Genomic DNA, 27,509 nt, shown 5'->3' on the forward strand with positions numbered 1-27,509 from the left:
ATTGAGGACTGCTTCTTCTGAGGAGTGCCAATATGGCCAATACATCCATCAGCAATCCAGGGTTTATATACATCATTGGTGAAGTGCAGGGTGACCCAAACTTGGTCCTGGTGCGCGTTTTGATTTTTGCTCTTGCACAACACTAGTTGATTCAAATAATCAAAGCTTGATGATGAGTTGGTTATTTGAACCAGCTGTGTAGTGCAACGGCAAAAAAAACAACTAAATTTTCACGGGGGGCAGGACAGAGAATGGGAAACACTGGGTAGTAAAAGCAGTTTACGCACCTTTTTTTTGCCTAACAGTTCACCCACCTCTTGCAGAAAAAAATGCATTGAAAGTATAGGGAACGTTACATTTACCACCTCGATCTGCAATCAGAGTTTTACTCGGCACATTCTTTTCCCATCACTACATCTCTGATCATAACCATAGTAAACTGTACTGTGTAGGACTGTAGCTCTCCTAAACAGCCAACAGGCGGCGCCAGGGTATGAGACGAGTGTAATACCCCGCCCTCCCTTCCCTTGTCGACCACCTTTGAACTACCGCGGGAAACTTATTGCTTGCACTGAAGGATAAGCGCGGTCCGTGTAGGTTATTTACATTGCATAATGGTAAGTTAGTTATACCCTTTTTACAGTCAACACCCTTGCTCCATTTGAATGGCACACGGGCTAACTGGCTCAGCTAGATAGCCAGTTGAAGAAGCTTTGGCTGAACTCTACAGTAGCTAGCGAAGTATATACTATAGCTAGTTTAGCACACTCAGCTAAAACGAACTAGCATGTATGCTAGCTTGGCATGTCTCTGCTAAAAAAAAACCTGTTGCGTCCATATGCTAGCTAGGACTATGTTATGTTATATGTGGTTGGCGTTTATTTATGTTCACATGCTCCTCCGAGCTTGCCACGGCCCCTCAGCGAAAGTCTGCGAAGCTTAATTTACACTAATATGTCAAGAGGCACATTGTTTATGTGTCTTTTAAAAGGGGGGGGTGCAATGTCAACCCCACCTCTGTTTTTGTAAATCGCTGAGGGATGGAGAGATTTAGGCTAAAAAGCCAAATGTATGTTTGATCCGAAAATGTGGTCGGGAATCTTCGTGTAGATGGTATGAAAAGCTCTGTACACGGGTAGGTTTGGGGGGAGGTCGAGTATAAACACGAACTTACTTCCTTGACAACTTCCTTCACAATAGCGCTGCTCTTCTAATCGCAAGAAGTATGAAGCCCAAAAGTCTGCTGAGGCAGCATCTCAGTAAATGCTGTATAGCCAAGTCGGATGCAATGACTGACCATCCTTGAGATAAAAATGATAGTTTTAACCATGTTTTGAGGCTATACAGTTTTACAATTTATATTGGGTTCTGATGGGCTATGACAGTTGAACTGAGCTGCTCATGAGGAATTTATATGTTCAATTCTTCAAGAATCAGTGAATGACTTTCAAGAATCAATTTTGAAAGTCCAAATATGTATATACCATTTACAGATTGCCACTTTATGACTGACTTATTCTATTTATTCTCTATTTTTGTCTTGCAGTCCAAAAAAAAAGGTCTCAGTCATGAGGAGAAGAGGACACGCATGATGGAGATTTTCTTCGAGACAGTGAGTTAAAGGAATAGTTCACCAAAACAACATTAGTGTCCTTGCTAATCGATCCCATAACGTGAATGGGATTTGTGCCACAAATTCTTAAATGGGTGGGCGGCAGGGTAGCCTAGTGGTTAGAGCGTTGGACTAGTAACCGGAAGGTTGCGAGTTCAAACCCCCGAGCTGACAAGGTACAAATCTGTCGTTCTGCCCCTGAACAGGCAGTTAACCCACTGTTCCCAGGCCGCCATTGAAAATAAGAATTTGTTCTTAACTGACTTGCCTGGTTAAATAAAGGTAAAATAAAAAAAAAATAAAAAAAATAAAAAATGTTAGCATGTGGAAACGGTGCCAGGGAAACTAAAACCAAAGCAGGAATTGCTGTCATACCTTATCTTCTCCATAGACTTCACTACAGCAGGGTTTCCCAAACTCGGTGCACGTTTTGTTTTTTGTCCGAGCTCTTCACAGGTAACTCAAATAATCAACCATTCAGTCTTTGATAATTTGAATCAGTTGTTTGTGTTACAGCAACAACAACAAAAACGTGCACCCCTTGGGGTTTCCGAGGACCGAGTTTGGGAAACTGGTCTACAGGGTAAGGAAACCAATGTCATTTTTGGTGAACTATCCCTTTAGTAATTTGACACTTATGTCTATTTCATAACACACATGCCGTTTCACTTCAAGCTGTGTATGGAGGTCCAAGAGTATCCATGGAGAGTAGTGTGATTGTGGGCGTTTTGAGTCAGTTGGTGAAACCGGGGGCTGGTTTCGCACTGCAGTTAGAAAGCTGCTGCGGATGCCAGGGTTGGCTATGACACCTGAGCTAAAGTAAACAGACCAAACACAGCACCTTGAGCGTGCCTCCTTCTCTCAAACACACACACACAGGCTCTCCCTCTAGTGTGAAACACCCTTGGACATGTTGGGGCAGGGAACTTGGTTTCTAAGCTGGGGTTAACCAGTAGAAGAGGTTTTCAGGACGGTACATGCTGTATTGCTGATTCAGAGTAAAGTTAGTTTGAACATGAAATTCTGCCCATGGGAAATATCGGTTCTACGTAGGCTTTTGAAACTGAGCCAAACCCAAAATACACCCCAAATTGCACCCTTTTCCCTATTTATTACCTTTGACCAGAACCCTATAGACCCTGGTCAAAAGTAGCGCACTACATAGAGGGAATAGGGTGGCATGTGCGACGCCGACGCACACTGGGGTTGAATAGCGGGAACCGGGTTACCAAGATGTCCCAACCAACTCCATTTTCACCGGTGAACAATAACGGCAAGAAACTGGAAGTCTGCAGTTTGACAAGTCTGCAGGGATTTCCTCTTTGTCGCACTCTTACTGGTCACTTAAAGGTTTAAAACCATAGAAATAGAATTCATTTCTAGGTGTAAAGCATACTTCATATCATGTTTGATCATCTTATAGGCCTAAACCGGTTTTGGTATCCTATAACGTTTTCCTCTTTGATTTGAAGCAACACCAATAAATGGATGAATGCATGCATATGGCCTGTAGGTGTTTTATCTTATGGCCTAGTTGAAAAGGTACCCTCTCTAACTTGCTCATACATAAATATATATAGTAGTATGGAGTTGTTTTTTTTTTGTCTTTCTCACCAGAAAGAGGTGTTTCAGCTGAAGGACATCGAGAAAATCGCCCCCAAGACTAAAGGAATAAGTGAGTAATGATTCATTGAGACGAACCAGATGGATCGTTTTACAAGTGAAACCCGGGACTCGTGATTTATTTTCTATATAAATAAAACATGAAATTAAAACATTTCCCTGCGATGCCAAGGTGCCTTTTCTACTCAGTGACGGCATAAGGATCCCAAATCTTTAAGACCGGCGTACTAAAATTCCCAGAAGTCGTTTTTTTCCCCCTCTTGAATTTAATAGGGTTAATGTTTTTGGGCCGAGCATTCTGCGGATGCTTGAAGTAGTTCCGCGTCATTTTCTTCCCATGAATGTGCGGTCTGTGTCAACACAGAAAGGTGCCCTCATGCACCCATAACAACATAATGGTAAAATGGTCCCGACATCATTGTCTTGGCAACCGAGTCTAGCCCTAACCACTATGATTCATCCCATATTTAGGCTGTAGTATGGAGTGGGACGACATTACTGCCAAAAGGCACTAACTTCTCATAGCAATGATACAGATGAAACGGCCAAGTTTGGGTATGGGCTGAACTGCATTTGCTTGAACACACAATGAACCCTTTACATGTTGCGTGAGTGTGTCTGTGTATATAGAGAGAGAGAGAACTTCAATGAAAAGTACATGTTTTAAGTGCTGGTCCCATAGAGAAACAAAGCCGTGCTGTTTTGGTACGCACCCAAAAGGGACGTTATTTTCCTTTTTTTCTTTCTTTTTTTTTTTTACAGTGGACGTTACATTAATTTGGGGGAACTTGATCGGGCTGCTCACGACTGATTGGAATCACATGTTTTTAAAGGCCCTGCTCTGGCATCAGGATGTAGTTACGGGGGCAGGGTGGGAGGAGGGGGACTGTGTGATATACACAGCAGTTTATCACACACAGCAGAGAGGGAAGGAGGGAGAGAATGAGAAAGGGAGCTAGTGGGAGAGAGTGAGATCAGGGGCCCTCTTTGAATACGTTGAAAATGCATCCATCCTTTTCCTTGATGTAGCCTAATCACTCATTTCAATTCATTGGATTAACGAAACCAAGGATTCAACTACATTGCCTTCCACCAATTCAGCTATGTTATATCAGTGATTATTTGAAGGAATTATATATTTTCAAAAGGCCCCAGGAGAGAGAGAGCGAGCAATGGGGGAGAGAGAGAGAGAGAGAGAGAGAGAGAGAGAGGCAAACGAGCGAGACAGAGACGAGAAACTAGCAAGTCCAGATGTGCCAGACTCGAGAAATTTAAGCATGTTTGATAAATGAGGCCCCTGAAATCCTCGTTCCAGAGTTTGCTTGAACAGGGCCCATTAGTTTGATTCTCCCTGCTGCACAACATCCTCCCAGTACTTAAAGTAGAAATTCAGTGCTTTACATATACACAGTATACTAAGTATAGCTAAAGTTTGTAGTGGCTGTTTAGAGAAAACGGAACAATGGATTACAGTTTCTCCTGGCCGTAAGACTACTTTCAGGATGTGGAGCCATCTAACTTTAAGTTGTAAAATACTGAACTTTCCCTTTAACACAACTAGCTCCAAATCACACCAGATCAACTTTATTAGTGCTACGGCAGAGGAACAGAACAGTCCATGATGTTGGACTATCGCATTTCACCAGCCGCCCTCGTTCCAGATGTAAGAACGTTCTATTACGCTCGGAGGTAAAGTTTCCTCTGGGTACAGATCTAGGACCAGCGTCCCCTCCCCCAAAATATCCTTAACCATTGTGGGGAAAATGCTAAACTGACACAAAATCAACTTCTAGGGGCAACTTCGTAAGCCCTCTATTACTCTCGGCTGATTTGGGATCAGTTAAGAGAGGGAGGGAATACACAAGAGTCCCGGACCTTATTGTTGTAATGAATGTAAAGCGATTATGTGGTAGATGAGTGGGCTAGGTTTGCATCCCAAATGGCACCCTATTCCTTATTTAGTGTACTACTTTTGACCAGGGGTCATTAGCACTTTGGTTTAAAGTAGTGCACTATATAGGGAATAGGATGCCATTTGGGATGTAGCTTTATTCTGGTCTCGGGACATCTGGACCACAGAGTTGGAAGATCGACGCTATATGAGGCTGGTTAGTATAATGGGCTTTACTCAGTAATATGAAGATTTGAAACAAATCCAGTTGTTTTCTTATGGAGTGTGAATTGATCATTAGGGAACTAGGGCACTAACACATTCCTGGGCTCTACGTGAATTCACCTTTCCGTGATTCCTCACATCCTTTTCAGTCGTATTGGAGGAGATGGTCCAAGGTCCCTCCACTCTGACCTTTTTTCTCCAATGGGTTTTGAGAAGGTGAGGACAGAGGATGCGACAAACCCAGGAAAGATTAACTGAGAAAGAGCCCTTGCCTCTCTCCTCCTGTCTGCAGCACCCATGTCAGTGAAGGAGGTTCTCCAGAGTCTGGTGGATGACAACATGGTGGACTGTGAGAGAGTGGGCACCTCCAACTACTACTGGGCCTTCCCCAGCAAGGCCCTGCACGCCCGCAAGCGCAGGTTGGAGGAGCTGGACAAGCAGGTGATTATAACAGGGGTGTATTGTGGTCTAGCGGTCTAAGCCACTGCCTCTAGAGCATACCGCTGCAGCACGGGTTAGAATCCGACTCACTGCTACAGCAACTTTCTTTCCTCTATTTATCCTATCCAATAAACGCTATGAGAGTGGGACTGCCCCCTCAATAGTGTGATCTGTCTTCTTTGTTTCTGGAATTTTGTAACCCTACTGACACCGCGGGGGGGGGTGTATATTGGTTTTCAACAGGGCAAAGTACACGGTCACTCCCCCATCTGACCTCTAACCTTAACCTAATGCTGCAGGTCTACTGGCCTCTCCTCCCCTCCAGTTTTAACAGCTTGCTAGACTCTTTATGGAGTTCACGCTGTGACTCACATGGTTCTTATTACAGAACATCTTAGGCCTATAGACCTCACGTACCAGGATTGTGTCCCAAATGGTACCCTATTCTCTACTTGGTGCACTTCTTCTGACCAGGACCTTATTGGATATACTTAACTAAATAACCCTATGTGTCCTGGTCAAAAGTACTGTACTACATAGAGAATAGGGTGCCATTTGGGATGTAGCCCTTGTCTGCATAGTCTCAAGCCCACAGACAGACCGGTGCATTTTCTATCCCAAATGCGTTCTCTGTTCTCAGAGCTGTGGTTAACTGTACTCTGGTTTCTGTAGCTAGCACACCAAGCAGGCACACTTGTTTGCAGTAAAGCATTTGCTTTTATTGTAAGTGGGAGGAATTACTACTACACTCAAACAGGCGATAAGACTTACTGATCACATGTTGTGTGATCAAAATTTCAATTTGTTCATCAAATTGCACTTTACAAATCTTCAAAATAATAAAATATTGACTGTGAAGACTAAATTAAAATGTTTCTAGAGTTGAGTTTGAGGGGAACGGTTAAGACCGCTGTCTTCAGAGCACATACACATCCTACCATGTCGGCGTGTGTTCGAAATCCAGCCCACACCCTTCTGGCACAATCTTCTCTCCCATCTTTCCTGTCTTTCTCTCGCTATCTCTATCCCCAACAAAATAACGAATAAGTAAGGAGTACATTTTCAACGCAGTATCTCATTTGGTCATGATCACAAGAGGCTCTAGGTTCAGAACCAAAGTAGCCTACATCTAAGTCCTAATAGTCTCATTGCAGAGTTGTGGGGGGTGGCGGACTCGCTATCAGTAGCGGCGATGAAGGTGGTGTGGCTTGTCACAGGCGCCAGTGTCACTTGGTGGTCCTCTCGATAGCATTTCCTCCTCGTGATGACCCAGATCCCCAGCTCCACGCCACAGACCAGACGTGGTGAAGGTGTGTACTCTGCGGCGAATAAACCACTTCTGGTCGCCAGTGGTGCCACTGATGCGGCCGCCGCCGAGTTGGAAATTAAACACAGTGGCGTGAATATGTGATGCTTTATCAGTGACTTATTTATATGAGAACCTTCCCGTGTCTTATTCCATAAACAGAGTACAAGGAAGGGGAGGGACTGTTTGTTTTGTAGTCTATACAGTTTTAGTAAAATTGTATTTTAATACAATAACTATTGTTTTATCACCGTCTGAACTTTTGAATACAAACCGTTTTAATGCGAGTTATGATGTATAAAGAGATGTCAATTAACGTGCCCCAAATGACACCCTGTTTCCTGTGTAGGGACACAGCCCATGCCAATGTGTAAGAATACTAGCCAGTGCAAATATTATAGCTGCCAGGTTTTCATACCCGTGTTTACGGTATTACCAGAAGTGCGCACAAGGGGCACTATTTATTTTGACACACAAAACAATATAGGTAACATGTATTTTGATCCAGGAGGAGATTGAATGTCACTGCTGTAACCAAGAAGCTTGATCTTGACATTTCGCTACTTAGCTAGAAAACCAAATGCATAGCTGGAGCCCTGAGCTGGATATAATTTATTTGACACATCTTAGCTGTCTTATAGTTCTATGTATAAGTAGCACGCACCCCTGCAGGTATTGAAAATAATACCGTTGGTATTTCGAAGTACTCGGATATTCATTATAAATGGTATATCGCCCTAGCCTATGTACAATTTAAGAATTAGATAACGTATGATATTTAGTTATGTGCATTATTTTTTTTATATATTAATGTGCGTGATGAGTAGCTAGCTACATGTGTCAAGTTGAAGCCCACAAAACACAACATTGATGTGAAAATTAAATATGGTGTTAAATATTGTGTTCATTCAAGATCTCCTTTCTCGCCATAGCATACCGAGGCGAAACAAAGGAAGATGTCTCTGCAGCAGGCTGTCGACAAAGCAAAAGTAGGACGTGAAGATACAGTAAGTACATTTATGCGCACATGCCAACCTTAAAGGGAAAGAAGGCTGTTTATTATCCTTCATTTTATCACTGAAACTGAGTGTCTTACATTAAGACGTATGAATTTGTTAATGATGAGTGATTTGTTTTCATATTGTAAGTTAAAGGACTATAATCCACACCAGTGAGAGGGGTAGGTGTGTGTGTTGCATATACAGTGCATTTGGAAAATTATTCAGACCCCTTGACTTTTTCCACATTTACGTTACAGCCTTATTCTATAATGGATTAAATAGTTTTTTTTTCCCCTTCATCAATCTACACACACAAACCCATAATGACAAAGCAAAAATAGGTTTTTAGAAATGTTTGTTAATAAATTAAGAATAAAAAAATGGATGTGGAGCGTTGCTGCACAGCTATTTTCAGGTCTCTCCAGAGATGTTCAAGTCTGTGTTGTGGCTGGGCCGCTCAAGGACATTCAGAGACTTGTCCCGAAGCCACTCCTGCGTTGTCTTGGCTGTGTGCTTAGGGTCGTTGTCCTGTTGGAAGGTGAACCTTCGCCCCAGTCTGAGGTCCTGAGCGCTCTGGAGCAGGATCTCAAGGATCTCTCTGTACTTTGCTCCGTTCATCTTTCCCTTGATCCTGACTAGTCTCCCAGTCCCTGCCTCTGGAAAAACAGTGATGCTGCCACTACCATTCCTCCAGACGTGACGCTTGGCATTCAGTTCAAATAATTAAATCTTGTTTTCTTCAGACCAGAGAATCTTGTTTCTCATGGTCTGAGAGTCCTTTAGGTGCTATTTGGCAAACTCCAAGCGGGCTGCCATGTGGTTTTTACTGGTGGGGTGCTGCAGAGATGGTTGTCCTTCTGGAAGGTTCTCCGATCTCCACAGAGGAACTCTGGAGCTCTGTCAGTGACCATGGGGTTCTTGGTCACCTCCCTAACCGAGGCCCTTCTCCCCCAATTGCTCAGTTTGTCCGGATGGCCAGCTCTAGGAAGAGTCTTGGTGGTTCCAAACTTCTTCCATTTTAAGAATGATGGAGGCCACTGTGTTCTTGGGGACCTTCAATGCTGCAGAAATGTTTTGTTACCCTTCCCCAGATCTGTGCCTCGACACAATGCTGTCTTGGAACTCTACGGACAATTCCTTCACCCTCATGTCTTGGTTTTTGCTCTGACATGCACAGTCAACTTTGTGACCTTTATATAGACAGGTGTGTGCCTTTCCAAATCATGTCCAAACAATTACATTTACCACAGGTGGACTCCAATCAAGTTGGAGAAACATCTCAAGGATAATCAATGGAAACAGGCTGTACCTGAGCTCAATTTCGAGCCTCAGAGCAAAGGATCTGAATACTTATGTATTGTTAATAAAGTGTTTCCCTTTCATATTTATTTCTATAAACCTGTTTTTACATTGTCATTATGAGGTATTGTGTGTAGATTGCTGAGGATTTTTATTGAATCCATTTTAGAATAAGGCTGTAATGTAACAAAATGTGGAAAAAGTCAACGGGTCTGAGTACTTTCCTTAGTGTTAGCAATTGAGGGGGTCAATAGTTACATTTTGAGATATTGTTTTTGACAATGTATTGTTTTGACAATATTGCAATATTGTACCTGCACCAAAACACCTTCCTTCATAGCTGGTTCTCCATCTTTTTAAATGGGGAGCCAATTTTGTTTCCAACACTTCTATTTCCCTGACTGATCAAAATGGCGAGCAATATGTTTGGAACATCGAATTGCAATGAAATCACAGTATTGAATCGCAATACATATAGAATCGTGAGAATTGCAATACATATCATATTGCACCTAAGTGTGGTGATAATATCGTATCGTGAGATACCTGGCAATTCCCTGCCCGAATATGTGTTTGCAGACTTGGTGTGTGCATACTTGTGCATATGTTTGTGTGTACGTAATGTGTGTGTGTCTTTGGATTTTCACGTGTGTGTGTCCACCTATAAAGGAGGAGCGGGCCTCTCTTCTAAAGGAGCTGCAGGCTCTGAGGGAGAAGAGGAGTCATCTGAAGTCAAAGCTGGAGAAGTACAGGGAGTGTGACCCAGAAGTGATCGAGGAGATGAGTGAGTACCCTGTAACCAGCCTCTCAAAAAAAGGAGGCTGCGTCCCAATAATCAGACCGTTTTTTCTTGAAGTGTGCTCTCGAAGTGCTCACTCAGGCTCCCAAGCGGCACAGCGGTCTAAGACACTGCATCTCAGTGCTAGAGGTGTCAGTATAGACCCTGGTTCGATTCCAGGCTATATCACAACCGGCCGTGATGGGAGTCCCATAGGGCGGCGCACAATTGGCCCAGCGTAGTTGGGGTTTGGCCAGAGTAGGCTGTCATTGTGAATAAGAATGAGTTTTTAACTGCATAGTTAAATAAAAATGTCCCTCCAAATGTCAGGCGTTAACTTTTATCTGTACTCCTTTGGTTCTTGAGAAAGAGGCTATTTAGTATTTTATAGGTCATATCAACAATAACTTCTGCTTTAACCACAAGCTCATTTTACCTGTATTTTGAACCTTGCCCCAATTTTGTATATCTTCAATCTTTCGCCATTGTTGAAATCTCCCCATACAAATTAAGTTTGGATCGAATCAATAAAAGGAGGGAATCCAATGAAACATCAGGTGCCTCATCTGGACAGATGGCCCGATCCACAGCTGTCCATCAGGCCTTCCTATTAAAAGCCCAGAGGCTGAGGAGAGGCCTGGACAGCGTCCAAGAGGGAGAAAGCAATCAAGCAGCCCCATGCCAGTAGCCTACGAGTCCATGCTTAAGTCTCAAATCTGGATCTGCTCCAGTGCGTAGAAATAGAATTGATAGATCGAACATGGCTCCAGTCCAGCACAAGGAAATAGGACACTCCTCATGATGGAGTGGAGATGCTCTCAGATTTGTGCACCACACAGTCGGTCTACCACTACGGAACATGGCTTTGAATCGGAATGCCCGTTCTATCCCTTTCCAAATCTATGCTTCCCCTCCTTGACTTCTCTGGTTTCAAGTCTTGCTCAGTTTAACCCATCTCTTAAAGTAGAAACTCCGACTAAGCCCATGGCTGTTATTGCGTACACAACATGGCTGACCTCTTGGGCCTGCACAAAACTTAACCGGTCGGGATTAACAGCTTTTAACGGTCTGCCCGTGTCCTGAGTTTATAGACTGTTTATTTTTACACACCTCTCAACTGGTATAGGCATGACAAGCGATTGACTATTTGAAGTCTAAAAAGGAATCGTTGTGGCTTTAGTGTGTGTGTGTGTTCAGTGTGTGTGTATATTTGCACTCATGTGACACTCTAAATGTGTGATTGATTTATCTTGTCGTCCTCTCTCCTGTCCCTCGATGCTACGAGGCCTCGCTATTGAGTTGTCAAGCACATGAAGAGTGCTGTCATTTTAATAGCCCCGACACTGCACTCCACGCCTTCGCTAGTGTCACTGAAGAAGCCGTTACTGTCCAGAGTGACTTAACACACAGACTCTGAACAGAATCTTGGGGAAACAGCTGGCCCCATGTCCATTACAGAGTCCCCTTGGAAAAACAGCGGGTTTCTCAATGATGTACTCACAAGGCTAAACCGCTACAACAGCTGTGTGGTTACCGCGACAGGGAAGTCTTTTAGTCTGTTCTTTTATGGGTTGAACGGGTCCTCTCCATTTTTGCCTGTGAAATTGCTCTGCACATCAAAATAATAGGCGCAGGCGTACCAATGAAGGCCCTAGCAGGTGTGTGTTTTCAAGTTTGTATTAGTCGTATGTACGGGATACACACAGTATACACCGCCCAACGAAATGCTTACTTGTCGGTTACTTCTCCACAATGCATCAATAACAAAGGATGCGAATACGAACAAGGTGAATGGCTCCGTAGAATAGAATAAACATTTTAGCATGAGTGCCTTCAGAAAGTATTCACACCCCTTAACGATCTGGCCTTAATGACCATGCACTCTTATCTCTACCCAGCACAGCCAGAAGAGGACCCCCCCCACTCAGAGCCTGGTTTCTCTCTAGGTTTCTTCCTAGGTTCCCACCTTTCAAGGGAGTTTTCCTAGCCACCATGTTTCTACATCTGCATTGCTTGCTGTTTGGGGTTTTAGACTGAGTTTCTGTGCAGCACTTTGACATCTGCTGATGTTAATTAAAAGGGCTTTATATATACATTTGATTGATTGACCCCTTGACTTTTTCCACATTTTGTTACAAAGTGGGATTCAAATGGATTTTGTTGTCATTTTGTCAACGATCTACACAAGACTCAAAGTAAAAGAAAAATTGTAACATTTTGTAAAAATAAATAAGAAAAATAAAACGCATATAATATATATTTATTAGATAAGTATTTAACCCCCAGAGTCAATACATGTTAGAATCACCTTTTGGCAGCGATTACAGCTATGAGTATTTATTTTGTGCACGATATGCCCATTAATTTATTAAAACAATTATTCATCCATTTTCAGGTTTTGCCATAGATTTTCAAGCAGATTTAAGTGAAAACTAACTCGGCCACTCGGGAACAGTAACTGTCTTCTTGGTAAACAACTCCAGTGATTTAGCCTTGTGTTTTAGGTTATTGTCCTGCTGAAAGGTGAATTCATTTTCCAATGTCTGGTGGAAAGCAGACTGAACCAGATTTTGCCTGTGCTTAATTCCATTTAGTTTATTTCTTTTATCCTGAAAAACTCCCCAGTCTTTAACGATTACAAGCATACCTGTAACAAGATGTAGCCACCACTATTCTTGAAATGTGTTCTATTGGATTTGCCCCAAACATAACACTTTGTACTCAGGACGCAAAGTTAATTGCTTTGCCATATTTTTTTGCAGTATTACAAACAGGATGCATGTTTTGGAATATTTTTATTCTGTAAACTCTTCCTCCTTTTCACTCTGTCAATTAGATTAGTATTGTGGATTAACTACAATGTTGTTGATCCATCCTCAGTCTCCTATCACAGCCATTAAACTCTGTAATTGTTTTAAAGTCACCATTGGCCTCATGGTGAAATCCATGAGTGGTTTTCTTCCTCTCTCTTCCTCTTCCTCTCTGGCAACAGTTCCTAACAGTTAGGAAGGACGCCTGTGTCTTTGTAGTGACTGGGTGTATTGATACACCATCAAAGTATAATTAATAACTTCCCCGTGCTCAAAGGGATATTCAATGTGGGGGGAATGTCCATTGGGGTGTAGGAGGGGGGACCAGGTAGCTGACTAGTGGTGGCTATTCAGCAGCTGAGGGTAGCAACTATTGGCCAGTCTTTCCGCTTTTTGTACTGCCCGTGTCTGAGTGATTTTGAAGCAGGGAGAAAAGGATGTGTCTGGGGTCCCTGATGATCATCTTGGCCTTCCTGCGACATCTGGTGTTGTAGCTGTGCTGTTGAGCAGGCAGTGTGTACCCAATGGTGCATTCGGCTGCGCGTATCACCCTCTGAAGAGCCTTTCGGTTCTCGGTGGAGTTGCTGTGCCAGGCTGTGATGCAGCCTGACAGTATACTCTCGATGTTGCTCCTGTCAAACTCTGTGAGGGCCCTCGGGGACAGGCCAAATTTCTTCAGCATCCTGAGGTTGAAGAGTTGCTGTCGTGCCTTCTTCACAATGGTGTCTGTGGGGTTAGACCATTTCAGCTTCTCTGAGATGTGTACGCCGAAGAATCTGAAGTTATTGACCGCCTCAACGACGGCTCCGTTCATGAGGATGGGAGCTTGTCTTGCCTGGTTCCTCCTGAAGTCCACAATCAGCTCCTTTGTTTTGCTAACGTTGAGGGAGATGTTGTTTACCTGGCACCACACTGTCAGAGTGCCTACCTCCTCCCTGTAGGCTGTCTCTTCGTTGTCTATGATCAGGCCTACTAATGTTGTGTCTTCACCAAACTTGATGATGGAGTTGGAACTACCCATGCAGTTGTGGGTATACAGAGGATACAGGAGGGGACCTTCACCACCTGTGGTCGGCCCGTCAGGAATTCCAGGACCCAGCTCCATAGGGAGTAGTTCAGACCCAGGGCTGTGAGCTTTATAGGGCACTATGGTATTGAAGGCAGAAGTGTAGTCGATGAGCAGCATCCTCACATATACATCACATACGTATAATCCTTTTGTCCAGGTGGGTAAGGGCAGTGTGCAGTGCAACAGCGATTGCGTCGTCGTAGGATCTGTCAGGGTGGTAGGCGAATTGGAGAGGGTCGAGTGTGTCGGGGAGGGAGGAGGTGATATGGTCTTTGACTAGCCTCTCAAAGCACTTCATGATGACTGAAGTGAGTGCTATTGGTCGGTAGTCATTCAGTTCAATTACTTTCCCTTTCTTGGGCACAGGGTTGATGGCAAACATCTTGAAGCAGGTGGGTATAGAGGCCTGAGCTAGGGAGAGATTGAAAATGTCCGAGAACACAACAGCCAGCTGGTATGCACATGACTTCTGAGAACGGTGGATGTTGCTGAGGGGAGGATGGCTCATAATAATGGAATGTATCAAACGTGCTTTCCCTGAGCCGTCCTCCCCTCAGAAGCCTCCACTGAAACAATACCTGTTAGCAAAGGTGTCGGCAAGAGATGACGTGCTTGCAGGGATTTGTGGTCTTGCATGACGTCTACTTTGAGGCTAATTATCATTTTCGAATCTGAGTAAATAGAGCTGAATATATTGATAAGTCACCTTGTCCGATAGATTTACATGGTTATCAAAATGTCACGCCAGGTTAAGCCTACACGAAAATCCCCTATGGGGAAAAAAACAATTGGAACCATTTCCCTGTTTGACCACTAGGTTTTATTGGTATTATGACACCTCCACTATGGGGCTCTATAACAAAGGGGTGGTATACTTACTGACTCAAGACATTTTAACTTTTCATTTTTAATTATGAAAAACATAATTCCACTTTGACATTATGGGGTATTGTGTGTAGGCCAGTAACCAAAATAATTAACCTGTTATACAACACAATGTGGAAAAAGTCAAGTAGTGTGAATGCTTTCTGTAGGCACTGTAATGCAGGAAGGCACAAGTTATAGTCCAATATTTACACATGATTGAGGGACCGCTGTTAATTGTACAGTATTTCGCCATCATAATAAGAGTCTGGTAGCAGTGTGTGTGTGTGTGTGTAGAATTAATGTATGTCTGAGCATGTGCATGTTCTTGTGCATTGCAACCACTGAAGGTATCCCCCCATCACTTATTTGTCTTGACTGGTATCTGAATCCCCCCCCCCCCCCCCCCCCCAAAATGGGACTGGAATTGGTTTCTAATTGTGGCCCGTCTAATGTGGCTCCCTGGTGAAAGTGGATGCCGACCGCTACTCCCCACCGTAGCCCCCACAGCCCGTCCCATGAGCGCTGAAAGACGAGTCCACGGCGAAATGTCAAACCCTCACCCTGTTTGTGTTCTGCTTAAGTCTGAATGATGAGGCGTGAAAGTCGAATAACGCGATCCAAATCCTACAGACGCACGGCACTCCTAGATTCCCCAGATTGATTGATGGAGGGAGGGAGACAGAATAAGCGGGACCTCCCCTATTCTAGTGCCCCCCGCTAGCGGGTTTACCCACATGTCCTTCAGGAACTGATTGATTCTGGTGACCATTGTCGGCGGTGCGAACCGAAATCCCCGGCGCAGGCGGATGCCAAGGAGGACTCCACCTCCGCCACTACTGCTTCACCCTTCTCTCTTTCACCACCGTTTCTCTGTCTCCCCCCGCAGCTGTCTCGTTGCCGGAGGGGCTCCACAAGGCTGGGCATTTATCCCTGCGTACATTTTCAGATAATCGTCTCAGTGTACCCAATGAAACGCTAATTGTATTTCCAAAGCTGCTAGTGGTTCTCGTGAGGTTACAGGACACCGTGTTGTGTCTAGGTTCAAATGGGGTGTGGATTCAGCCTGCAGTGTGTTAAGACCAGGCAACCCTAGAGAGTCAGGTTCTGGTTCTAGCAGAAGGCTGTGGGCATAGGGGTTCATTTAAGGACCTACTATTAGACTTGCTATCAAGAGATTTTGACACTTGATACAACGGAGTTGAACTGAATTCATTAATCCCATTTTTACATTGAAGGACTCAGTCAAGGGATACAAGTAAAACATTAAAAGCAAATAGACTACAAACCTCAGTGGACATTTGTATAATATAAAACCATAGGGTAAAAAAACATGAACATTATTCTGTACTGTAAATATTATGCAGCTGAGCTAAACTTTGCTGTGTTGGCTCTTACAGGTGAGTCTGCTTTGAGTTAACAATTAGCCCCTAGCACTGAAATCCTCGTATTTGGAGAAGCTTGCTGTTTGAGTTATGTGTAGGCTACTTTCGCACAGATTTCCTGCATTGTGTATCATGCCAACTCTCCAAAAATAATTCCATCTCTGCACAGTCCTCATCCTTGCTTTGATAACTGTTAGGTTCCCCAGCCCTGTGGTCAGTGGGAAGCTGTCCACTCATTTCCACATCACTTCTTTGTGTCTGTCCGTCAGACCAATCCAGAATTCCTTGTCAATTCATTCATGGATAAATCCCTGCTGTTTATGATCACTAGGCATGCTCCTCTCCTTAGACAGTCTTGTTGGCTTTGCCCACAGGATTTATTCTCAGTAGAGATGTAGTACACACTGGAGCTAAAATGGCTCCATCCAGAATATTGCTCTTGCCCATAGAGCTGAAGATCATCTCTCTCATCTTGCATCTGATCTCTTGGTTGGCTCCTTGATGCCAGGACCATGACCCCTGAGGGTCTCTGTATTAACATGGAGATCCATAATCTTTTCCTATGCATCACCACTGTCAGTGGTGTCGTAGATATTTGGATATCTCCACTACTTATGCCACTGAGTTACCCCAACAACAACAAAAAACATCTGCACTGTACTCTTGCATGGTTTTCTCTAATTTTATTGCAAAAAATAGCTTTGACCTTTTGAAAACAATAGCAAAACATTTTTTATTTTTTATTTCCCCACATTTTTAAGCAAATGTTCAAAATTACTGAAACTCATTCTTAAAAGCTCATATTTTGTTCAATCATATTCCAATATACCTGTGACTTCCTAATAGAAAGTTACCTCACTTTCAGGGCTCTCCAGTGTGACCATTTTACTCCCATATGTGCCTAAATATTTTAATGACCAGTAGTTTTGTTATCTCTTAAGTGGGGAGACAACTTGGGAGTAGCTGACTCACTTGACTGTTGACGTTGATTGAGGAAACCACCAGTGTTACGGAAAGTAACAGTTTCCAGTTTTTAGAAATGTTAGAAAATCTATTAAATTAAATACAGAAATATCTCATTTACATAAGTGTTCACACCCCTTTGCGATGACACTACAAATTGAGCTCACGTGCATCCAATTTAATTTGATCATCTTTGAGATGTCACTACAACTTGATTGGAGTACACCTGGCCCTCTGACCAAACTGAGCAAATGGGCAAGAAGAACCTTGGTCAGGGAGGTGACCAAGAACACAGTGACCACTCTGACAGAACTACAGAGTTCCTTGGCTGAGAAGGGAGAACATGCCAGAAGGACAACAATCTAAAGCACTTCACCAATCTGGGCTTTATGGGAGAGTGGCCAAACGGAAGCCACTCCGGAGAAAAAGGCACATGACGGCATGCCTGGAGTTTGCAAAAAGGCACGTGAAAGACCGGTCATTAGGCAAAAGATTGTGGGCTGATGAGACAAAGTAACTCCTTGGCTTGAATGCGAAGCGCTATGTCTGGAGAACCAGGCACAGCTCATCACCCGTCTAACACCATCCCTACTGTGAAGCATGGTGGTGGCAGCATCATGCTATGGGGATGTTTTTTAGCGGCAGGGACTGGGAGACTAATAAGGATAGAGGGAACAATGAAAGAGTCAAATGCAGGCAAATCCTTGATGAGAACCTGCTTCAGAGTGCAAACGACCTTAGACTGGGGCAAAGATTTTACATTCCAACTGGACAATGACCCCAAGCATACAGCCAAAGCCACGCTGGAATGGCTTCAGAACAAGAATATGAAAGTCCTTCAGCGGTCAAGCCAAAGCCCAGACTTGAATCGCATTGAAAATCTGTGGAAATACTTGATTGTTGTTCCCCTGCCGCTCCCCATCTAACTTAACAGAGTTTGAGAAATTCTGCAAGGAAGAATGGGAGAAAATCACCAAATCCAGATGTGCCAAGCTGACAGACATACCCAAGATGACTCAAAGCTGTAATTACAGATGACTCAAAGATGCTTCTACAAAATCTATTTAATCTATTTTTATTCAGGCTGTAACATAACAAAATGTGGAAATAGTCATGGGGTATGAATACTTTCTGAAGGCACTGTAAGTACCCCAGCAGTGTTAGGTCATTTTATCTTTGAAAACTCAAACATTGAACAGATCCTTTAAATTCAGCAATACAGTGTCTCCAATGGATGTGTTAAAAGTAAATGGTGGTACTTCAAACCGAAATGTACATGTGAGCCTGCTTTGACTTAGCAGTTGGCCCCTTAGCAATGAGGGGTTTGGAGTTTCAGTTATTGATATGTTACTTTCTCACAGATCCAAAGGCGCATTTCACTGCATTGTGTATTATGCCAGCTCTCCTCTGGGGCAGAAATAAAAGTCCTTCGCTCCACACAGTCCTTTTCCTTGCCCTGATAGCTGTTAGGCTCCTCTTGCGCACTGTGGTCAGTCGGGTGCTGTAAACTCATTGCCAGGTCCCTTCATCTCGGTCAGTTAGACCAATCCAGAATCCCTTGTCTATGAATTAATAGATGCATGCCTATTCCTCTCTGCTGTTTATGGTCACAAGGTCTACTCCTCTTCTTAGACGGTTCTGTCTGCACACCTCCCAGGATTTAGGATAAACACTACCCTGACTATCATGAGAGGCAGTAGAAACTGAAGCTGAAATATCTCCATTCCCTTTGAGAATATTGCCCTAGCGCAGAGCCCGTAACTGGTCTTTCTCAGCAGAGCAGTGGTTTCTAAAAACACTCACCCAAAAATCATTCCATTATAGTGGACATGCATGCTTGTGATCCCAGCCAGTACAAGTATACATAGCAACCCCAGACACACTGCAGCAGCTCTTTTCACTAAGCTCTCCGAAACGAGATACTGGTTGTCTCCTTGGGGTGTTTCCCTCTGTCTCAGTGCTGGGGTCAAGGGGTCAAGGCCTCTGAGGCTGCCTGCACTGCTGTAAGTATTGACAAGATGTTGCTGTAGCTATTTACGCTCCTCTGCCTCACCACTGTCAATGCTGTCTTTTGTTGTCATAGATACTCTGACATCTCCATGTACTACCGATGTCTGGCTGATTCAACCAAAATGTCTACTACTCTTTTAATACATGTCTCTGATCTGAATGTGTGATGGAACTGTGCGGTTAGGGACTTCCTGTGTTATACAAGGAAGAGAAAGTCTAAAATATGTGACTGGCTGTAACACGGTTATTGTCAACTTGAGGCGGCCTCATCAGTATGAGTATTTGAAAAGCCTGTACAGTCACCAAGCTTATATCCATTTTTACCTGCATTTCCCTTCTTAAAGCTTGAGTAGCTTCAGCACCAGCTATTAGATTTGCTTTCAAGAGATCTTGATACAACTATGGGTTAAACTGAATTTATTTAGTTTATTTTTAACATGTTAAGTATTCAGTCAAGGGGTACAATTCAAACATTAAAATTAAATAAAGTACTTCAATTGACATTGATAAGACATCCATACAAAACCATTAGGAAAACATTAACAGCACTCAATGCAGTTAAGAAATGCAGCTGAGCCATACATTGCTGGCTTGGTTCCTACGGGTGAGTCTGCTTTGAGTTAGGAGTTAGCCACTGGCATGGATGCCTTCCTGTTTTGAGAAGCCAATTTATAACTTTTGTGTATGGGCTGGCTACCATCTCATAGATCCAGAAGTACAATTCACTGCATTCTTCTCTCGGGTAGAGAAATGGGTCCAGCACTCTGCATAGTCTTCATCCTTGCCCTGAAAACTCAGGTTCTCCTCTTAACGAGTACCCTGTAGACAGAGTTGTGTCATCCGCCAATGTTTATGATCACCAGGTCTGCTTTCCTCCCAGGATATAGTCTCCGTAGAGATGAAGTACAAACTGGAGCTAAAATGTCTCCATCCCAGTTTCTCTAGCCCAGAGAGCTTTTCTTATAGACTGACAATCACTTTATTATAGTGGACACTCAGGCCTATGATCTCAGCCAGAAGAACAACAGCCCCAGACACACTGCAGCAACTCTGGACGGTCTGGAGAGCTGATCTCCTGCTCGGCTCTTTGGGGTGTTGCCCTTTGTCTCAGTGCTGGGATCATGACCCCTGAGGGTGCCTGCACTTCTGTAGACATTAACAAGATGCTTCTGTATATATATTCATATTTACTCTGTTCTGCCTCACCCCTGTCAATGCTGTCTTTTGTTGTCATGGAGATTGAGAGGTCTCAGAGTATCTATGTACTACCTATGTCCTTCCGACTCAACCAGAATGTCTTTACTGCTGTCTAGTACATGTCTCTGCCATGTGAATGTGACAGTTCTGTTTAGCTAGGGACTGGGTTGGGGACCTCCTGTCATACCAGGAAGAGAGATGAGTCTATAAATGTGACTGGCTGTAGCACGGTTATTTTAAGTTGAGGTGGCCAGATTGCTCCGCCAAAAAAGCGGTTGAGGAGTGGGCCTAGCACATTCACATTATTGAAAAGGATGGCAAAAAATACACTAATTATGTACACATTTTAACTGCCAGAGTGAGACGTCTAACTTCTATTCCATTTTTTTTATTTCACTTGGAAAGTCAGTTAAGAACATATTCTTATTTTACAATGACGGCCTACCCCGGCCAATCCCTCTGACCCGGACAACGCTCAGCCAATTGTGCGCCGCCCTTTGGGATTCCCGATCACGCCGGTTGTGATACAGCCCAGGATCAAACCAGGGTCTGTAGTGATGCCTCTAGCCCTGAAATGCAGTGCCTTAGACCGCTGCACCACTCGGGAGTCCAAAACTTCTATCTAACATGTGGTTCTTCAATAGACCCAAATAGGGTTTAAAAAATAAACTGTTACCTTTGCTGTCAAAGGTAACATAACTCAGAAAAGCACTGTATGAGTTTACTTTTATTATAATGAACAAAAATACAAACGCAACATGTGAAGTGTTGGTCCCATGTTTCATGAGCTGAAATAAAAAATCCCAGACATTTTCCATATGTACAAAAACCTTATCTCAAATTTCATGCGCAAATTTGTTTTAATCTCTGTTAATAAGCATTTATCTGTTGCTAAAATATTCCATCCACCTGACAGGTGTGGCATATCAAGAAGCTGATTTTAAACAGCAGGATCACTACACAGGTCACACCTTGTGCTGGGGACAAGAAAAGGCCACTCTTAAAATGTCACAACACAATGCCACAGATATCTCAAGTTTTGAGGGAGCATGCAATTGGCATGCTGACTGCAGGAATGTCCACCAGAGCTGTTGCCAGATCATTTAGTTAATTTCTCTACCTTAAGCCACCTACAACGTTGCTTGAGAGAATTTGGCAGTACGTCCAACTGGCCTCACAGCCGCAAACAACTTGTAACCACGCCAGCCCAGGGCCTTCACATGCGACTTCTTCACCTGGGGGATCGTCTGGGATCAGCCACCCGGATAGCTGATGAAACTGTGGGTTTGTACAACTGAAGAATTTCTGCATAAAGGGTCAGAAATCGTCTCAGGAAGCTCACCTACGTGCTCGTCGTTCTCACCGGGATCTTGACCTGACTGATGTTTGGTGTCGACTTCAGTGGACAAATGCTCACGTTCGATGGCCGCTGGCACGCTGGAGAAGTGTACTCTTCAGCGTTTCAACTGTACCAGGCAGATGCAGATGGCAGACAGAGATCCTGAGGCGCATTGTCGTGCCATTCATCCGCTGCCATCACTTTATGTTTCAGCATAATGCCCCATGTCGCAAAGATCTGTACACAATTCCTGGAAGCCGAAAATGTCCCAGTACTTCCATGGCCTGCATACTCATTTGACATGTCACCCGTTGAGCATGTTTGGGATTCTCTGGATCGACATCTACGACAGCTTTTTCCAGTTCCCGCCAATATTCAGCAACTTCGCACAGCCATTGAAGAGGAGTGGGACAACATTCCACAGACCTCAATCAACTGCTTTATCAACTTTATGCGAAGGAGAAGTCGTGCTGCATGAGGCAAAGGGTGGTCACACCAGATACTGACAGGTTTTCTGATCCACACCCCTACTTTTTATTTTATCTGTGACCAACAGATGCATATCTGTATTCCCAGGCATGTGAAATCCATAGGTTAGAGCCTAATTTATTCATTTCAATTGACTGATTTCCTTATATGAACTATAACTCATTCAAATCTTTGAAAGTGCTGCATTTAATATTTGTGTTCAGTGTAGGTGAAACTCAGAGCAGATTACTTTAAAAACCTGTATCAGTCAACACGCTCATATACAATTTTAACCTGAATAAGAGTTGTTAAAGCTGGACTAGCTCCAGCAGTTTTTAATTGATCTACACCGCTGCTTGTCTTAACTTGCTATCCTTTTACCAGCCTCAGAGACATCAAGGATCGCTAAACAGAACTCCCTTCCAAAGCACAGCAACTCTTGCCGTTATTGCCAGGGACAACATTTACACACACAGGCGCTATGGATATACTGTCATTCCGCTATGGACGTTTAATCTTTGTTATAAGTTCAGGGTTTAGTGTTAAGACTGACATAAGCGCTTTGTTTGGTGTCTTTGTGCTATGATAGCGTGGTGCTTTGTAAAGAATAGATTTCAGATAAAGTTGGCCCTGGTCTTTCAGCTTCAATAGGATTGCTTAAGTCAGATGTTTTTGTTTTTCTAGACCAGCGTCAAATCTGTTAGTAATTTGTGTGGACATAAACCTTGATTTATGCTTACTTACATTAAACATGTATGCTTACTTAAACACTTGAGCATTTTATGCTCACTTTTATTTCTTTGCACATACAACCTTTTCTTGTAAATTTGAGTTGCCATTGAAATCTAGTTGAGCAAGCAAAAGAGGGGAAATGAAATTTGCAATTCAAAGTGCGGCCTCTGACATGTTGTCAAGTTTGTTCCCCATAACCCGTTTTCGTTTTAGTTTCCTCTCTTACATGAGAAGACTCACTTATTGTTACTCATTTGACCATTTCCCACACAGCCTTTGATTAAACCTGTGTAAGTACGTTGACTTGGACATAGTTACTGTATGTATTCTTTGGTCTCAATGGGTTTGGTTAATTAGTTCTAGTTAAAGAGAGTGAAAAGATATAGCTCTGTCCTTTTTCCTGATTGAGCCGTATTGAGTTCTTGTTCTTTGGGGACATAGGCCTGTGACTTGCGTGAGAAACCAAAAAAACAGGCCACAGAAATAACATTTTGATTTATTTCAGATGGCTGTTGCATTCGTTTCTACAGCAAAAGGTACAAGTCACGTTACCCCCTGCCTCAACTTGCTGATCCGAAGCAAGATTTCCTTTTCTCTTCTAATAACCACTCAGCATATCATCACCTGTGTCAAATCTGATCCAGGAACGGCTCCTTCGAGGGCATCTTTTCCCTGGAGACGGAGGTGTTTCTTGGCTTCCAGCGAACAATGCGGCTTTGGCCAAGCTTATGTGGTCCAGCTCCCCCCTTGGCTGGCGCTCCCGTGCCCCTCTGCCAAGAAATTGGATCCCCAGCGCTGCAATCTTTCTTCGGCGCTAGGCTGGGTAGCATGTTACACTGACATAGCAGATTGATCTGCCATCTCCCCCCGAGCCACGGCTATTCACAAAGGGCTGTAATGGATTGGGCACACAGGGTAACTCTCACTTTGGAATTGAAAGTGGTTGGTGTGCGCTCGAGGTGATGGATTAGCTTGGAAGCGGCGTCACGGCTGGGGAGTCGGACTGCGGGAGGGATTTCTCTGGTCAGAGCATAGGAAAAAGAAACGCACTCCCCCGCATAATATACTGTTCAGCCAAAGGGCTCGACTCCAATTCAAGTAAAACTGGTTTGTGTAGTAGTGTATAAACGTACCCTTTTGTTTCCTGTAGTCAAGTGATATGTAAGAGTTTTCTACTAAATGCATCGTCTGGTTTCCCAAACCCAGATTACTCCTGGACTAAAATGCATGCTCAAATGTCTAGAAAGGGCTTTTAAAGTAGGCACTGGGTCAGGGATACCTACCCTCAATGTCTGATTTGTTTATGGTCTTTGTCCAACATGGCAGACTTTTGCATAAGTACAGTACCTATGTGTTGATGGTAGGTTTGTGTCTTGCAGGAAAGTCCAATGTCACAGCTAAAGAGGCAGTGTCCAGATGGACAGGTAAGTCAACTGAAAGACTAACCTGACTAACACGCACAACATGAGCAGACTGCTAGACTTTATGGACATTGCACTGGGTTGGATGAGTCAACGTGGTGGGAATCCCATTCTGTGATGACAAAGGTCTTGTTTGCCATCACAGAAAACAACACCTGAAGGTTCTGAAAACCCAATGTACCTACTAACTAACTGCAGCCCTAAGCACTCCCCATTGTGTGCACTACGTGAACCCGGCGGTAACCTGGCTCGACCAGTGACCTCAGGCTGATTATGATCGTGGGGAGGCTCTACAGGGAGTTAGGGGCTGCTAGGTAGTGTGTAGTGAGGAGCAGGTTTAGTGTTTACATACTAGCTATCGTGTTGCAGTGGATAACTCCCCTTAATCTACGGCCCTTTCACACTGGGTGAACAAACACATATATATATATATATCACACACATACACTCACTATCACACACAGCCTTGCATGCACACACACACCCCAGGGTTCACACCACCACCCACTCTGTAAATACAGTGTCATTACATGACGTTAGCGATTTGAAAGTTATCCGGCCTAGGTTTATTGTTAAGCCCGACAAGTGAACTTAAAAGTGCAATTAAACCTATCCATTGATCCTGCGGACCCCAGGGAGGGAAAGTGCTCTGCTAACCTTCTCATATAGGATCAACATTTACTTACAACAAATCTCCATTTGGCAACATTGAGGTCACGTCAGAATTGTTTAAATTTAAGTTATATTTGTTGTTGATCTCTTTGATGAATGATAATGCGATACATCAAAGTGAGAACACACCAATATGCGCTGATCCCATTGGTCTAATTTCACTATTTGTCAAATAATTCATTTCACAGTCAGTTTTGAATGAATGAGATCAGTGAGAAATATCACTTGTTAATAAAGTAGTTTTCTAATCATTGTATTTTTGTCCGCAGATAACGTCTTTGCCATCAAGTCGTGGGCCAAGAGGAAGTTTGGTTTCGACGACGGACGCATCGATAAAGCCTTTGGGATACCTGAAGATTTTGATTACATGGACTGACTGCACAATCTGTCATTTTAATTCATTGTTTTTGTTATATGAGTGGTCTCCATTGCACACAATGCAAGTCAAACATGTTACTTTATGTTGAAAGGACACTAAGTCCACTCAGGCAAGCCCCCCAAAAAACAGCCTTATGTTTTCCGTAGTTGACTCGGAGCAGCTGCAATTTTGGCATTCGCTCAAGGCCCTTGCAGGTGCAAATGCTGCTTATGTGGAACCTGAGAAGGCGCTGTGCTAACCTTTGGGCTGTTCCGTGGTGGTGGGGGCCTACTTTTGGGACACCTGTTTGCATGAAAATCGAGAGCCCAGAGTCGTTGACGGAAATTAGCTGTGTCCAGCACTTCGACACACACACACACACACACACACACACACTCCACACACAGAAAAAGAGGCAGCACATCAAACACCCATGCGATGTTAAAAATCTAATCTTACCTGATTTAAACAGATGTAAATGAATACAGCCACTCATGTTGTTTTTGCTCCCCCCCATGTCCCTTATCTCTCTTTTCATAATTTACTTTGACAAAAGAAGCATGTGGCACCAGGACTGACTGAACTTGCCTTATCTCATGTTTAAATCAAAAGAGTTGTGGACAAAAGGTGCTTGGTGATTGACAATGCAGTGGTGTGGAGAGTGACGCAAGGAGCACCAAAACACAAATGGAAGCGCCACTGAAATATTGTTGAGGAGGCTGGCTGTACAGTGGGGATATGTTTAGAATTCACAACATTTAGAAGCTCCATAAATTAACTCCCTGTAAATGTGCTTTATGGTCTTGTGGTTCTGCAGTTTCTAGACTGAGGTGTTCAGGTTTTGTTGTTGAAAACATAATGGATGATCCATTTGAATGGTAACATTTCAATAAAGTCTTAGTGTTATGTTTTATCTTACTTAACTGTTGTGTTTTCCACAGGCCTACATGTACCTTAACTGATTTCATATGCCTCGAATTTCCAAGCAACAGGGTGAATGCATCACCTTTCATTTTCTGTCTGAACTGGAATGTGGCGAAAACCTCTCAAACAAAGGGCAGCATTTTTCTGCTGTACACCGCGATTTATTCCAATGTGGTATGAGCAAAAAGGGTATTGTTGCCGTGAACGGTCCAGAATTACTTTTGTGCTTTTGCTGTCTGTATTTGACAGATTTTATCAAACTGCACAAACAATGGTTATAATTTATGTGCTCATGGAGTTGACTCTCCAGATGCCATTATACTACTAGAGGTCAAATGTCAACCCATTTGTTCAAAATGAAAAGTATCCACACAGATCCTACCCATTTCTTCACTTTGCAGTGACAATACATCTACAGTTTGAATGATCATTTACTGCTTTATCCTTTCTTATGCATGTTTTTCATGTATTTCAAAATGTTCAATGTATTCCTAATTCCATTTTCTCATTACAGCAGATTCAGCATTATTATATATAGGGAAAGGGGGATATCTAGTCAGTTGTAAAACTGAATGCATTCTTCTGAAAACTGTCTTCCGCATTTAACCAAACCCCTCAATCAGAGGCGTGTAGGGGGTGACTTTATTCGAAGTCCATGTGCCTGGGGAGCAGTTGTTGGGCGTTAACTGCCTTGCTCAGGGGCAGAACGATAGATATTTACCTTGGCGGTTCTGAGATTTGATCCAGCAACCTTTTGGTTACTGGCCCAACACTTCTACCAGCCAGGCTACTGCCGCCCAGTAGGACGTGCTGCTACTACTATACTGTGCAAAAATATAATATATAAACGCAGCATGTAAAGTGTTACTTTCTTGAACTGAAATAAAAGATCCCAGACATGTTCCATATGTACAACAAGCTTATTTCTCTCAAATTTTGTGCATAAATTTGTTTACATCCCTTTATGTGAGCAATTCTTATTTGCCAAGATAATCCATCCACTTGACGGGTGTGGCATATCAAGAAGCTGATTAAACAGCATGGTCCTTACACAAGTGCACCTTGTGCTGAGAACAATAAAAGGCCACTCTTAAAATGTGCAGTTTTGTCACACAACTCAA

At 43.3% G+C, this 27,509-nt stretch overlaps 1 protein-coding gene across 1 annotated transcript; it reads left to right on the forward strand.

Annotated features, from left to right (window-relative positions):
* The first annotated feature begins 552 nt into the window (after positions 1-552).
* Positions 553-27,292, forward strand: LOC139419661 (meiotic nuclear divisions 1 homolog (S. cerevisiae)). Its single transcript, XM_071169645.1, has 8 exons — positions 553-617; positions 1,547-1,612; positions 3,230-3,287; positions 5,644-5,792; positions 8,031-8,105; positions 10,068-10,182; positions 24,393-24,437; positions 25,376-27,292. The coding sequence occupies exons 1-8, from the start codon at positions 615-617 to the stop codon at positions 25,480-25,482; spliced, it is 618 nt and encodes a 205-aa protein (XP_071025746.1). The 5' UTR covers positions 553-614; the 3' UTR covers positions 25,483-27,292.
* The last annotated feature ends 217 nt before the right edge of the window (positions 27,293-27,509 follow it).

The sequence above is a fragment of the Oncorhynchus clarkii genome, chromosome 10 (assembly GCF_045791955.1).
Source record: "Oncorhynchus clarkii lewisi isolate Uvic-CL-2024 chromosome 10, UVic_Ocla_1.0, whole genome shotgun sequence".
Classification (NCBI taxonomy): domain Eukaryota; kingdom Metazoa; phylum Chordata; class Actinopteri; order Salmoniformes; family Salmonidae; genus Oncorhynchus; species Oncorhynchus clarkii.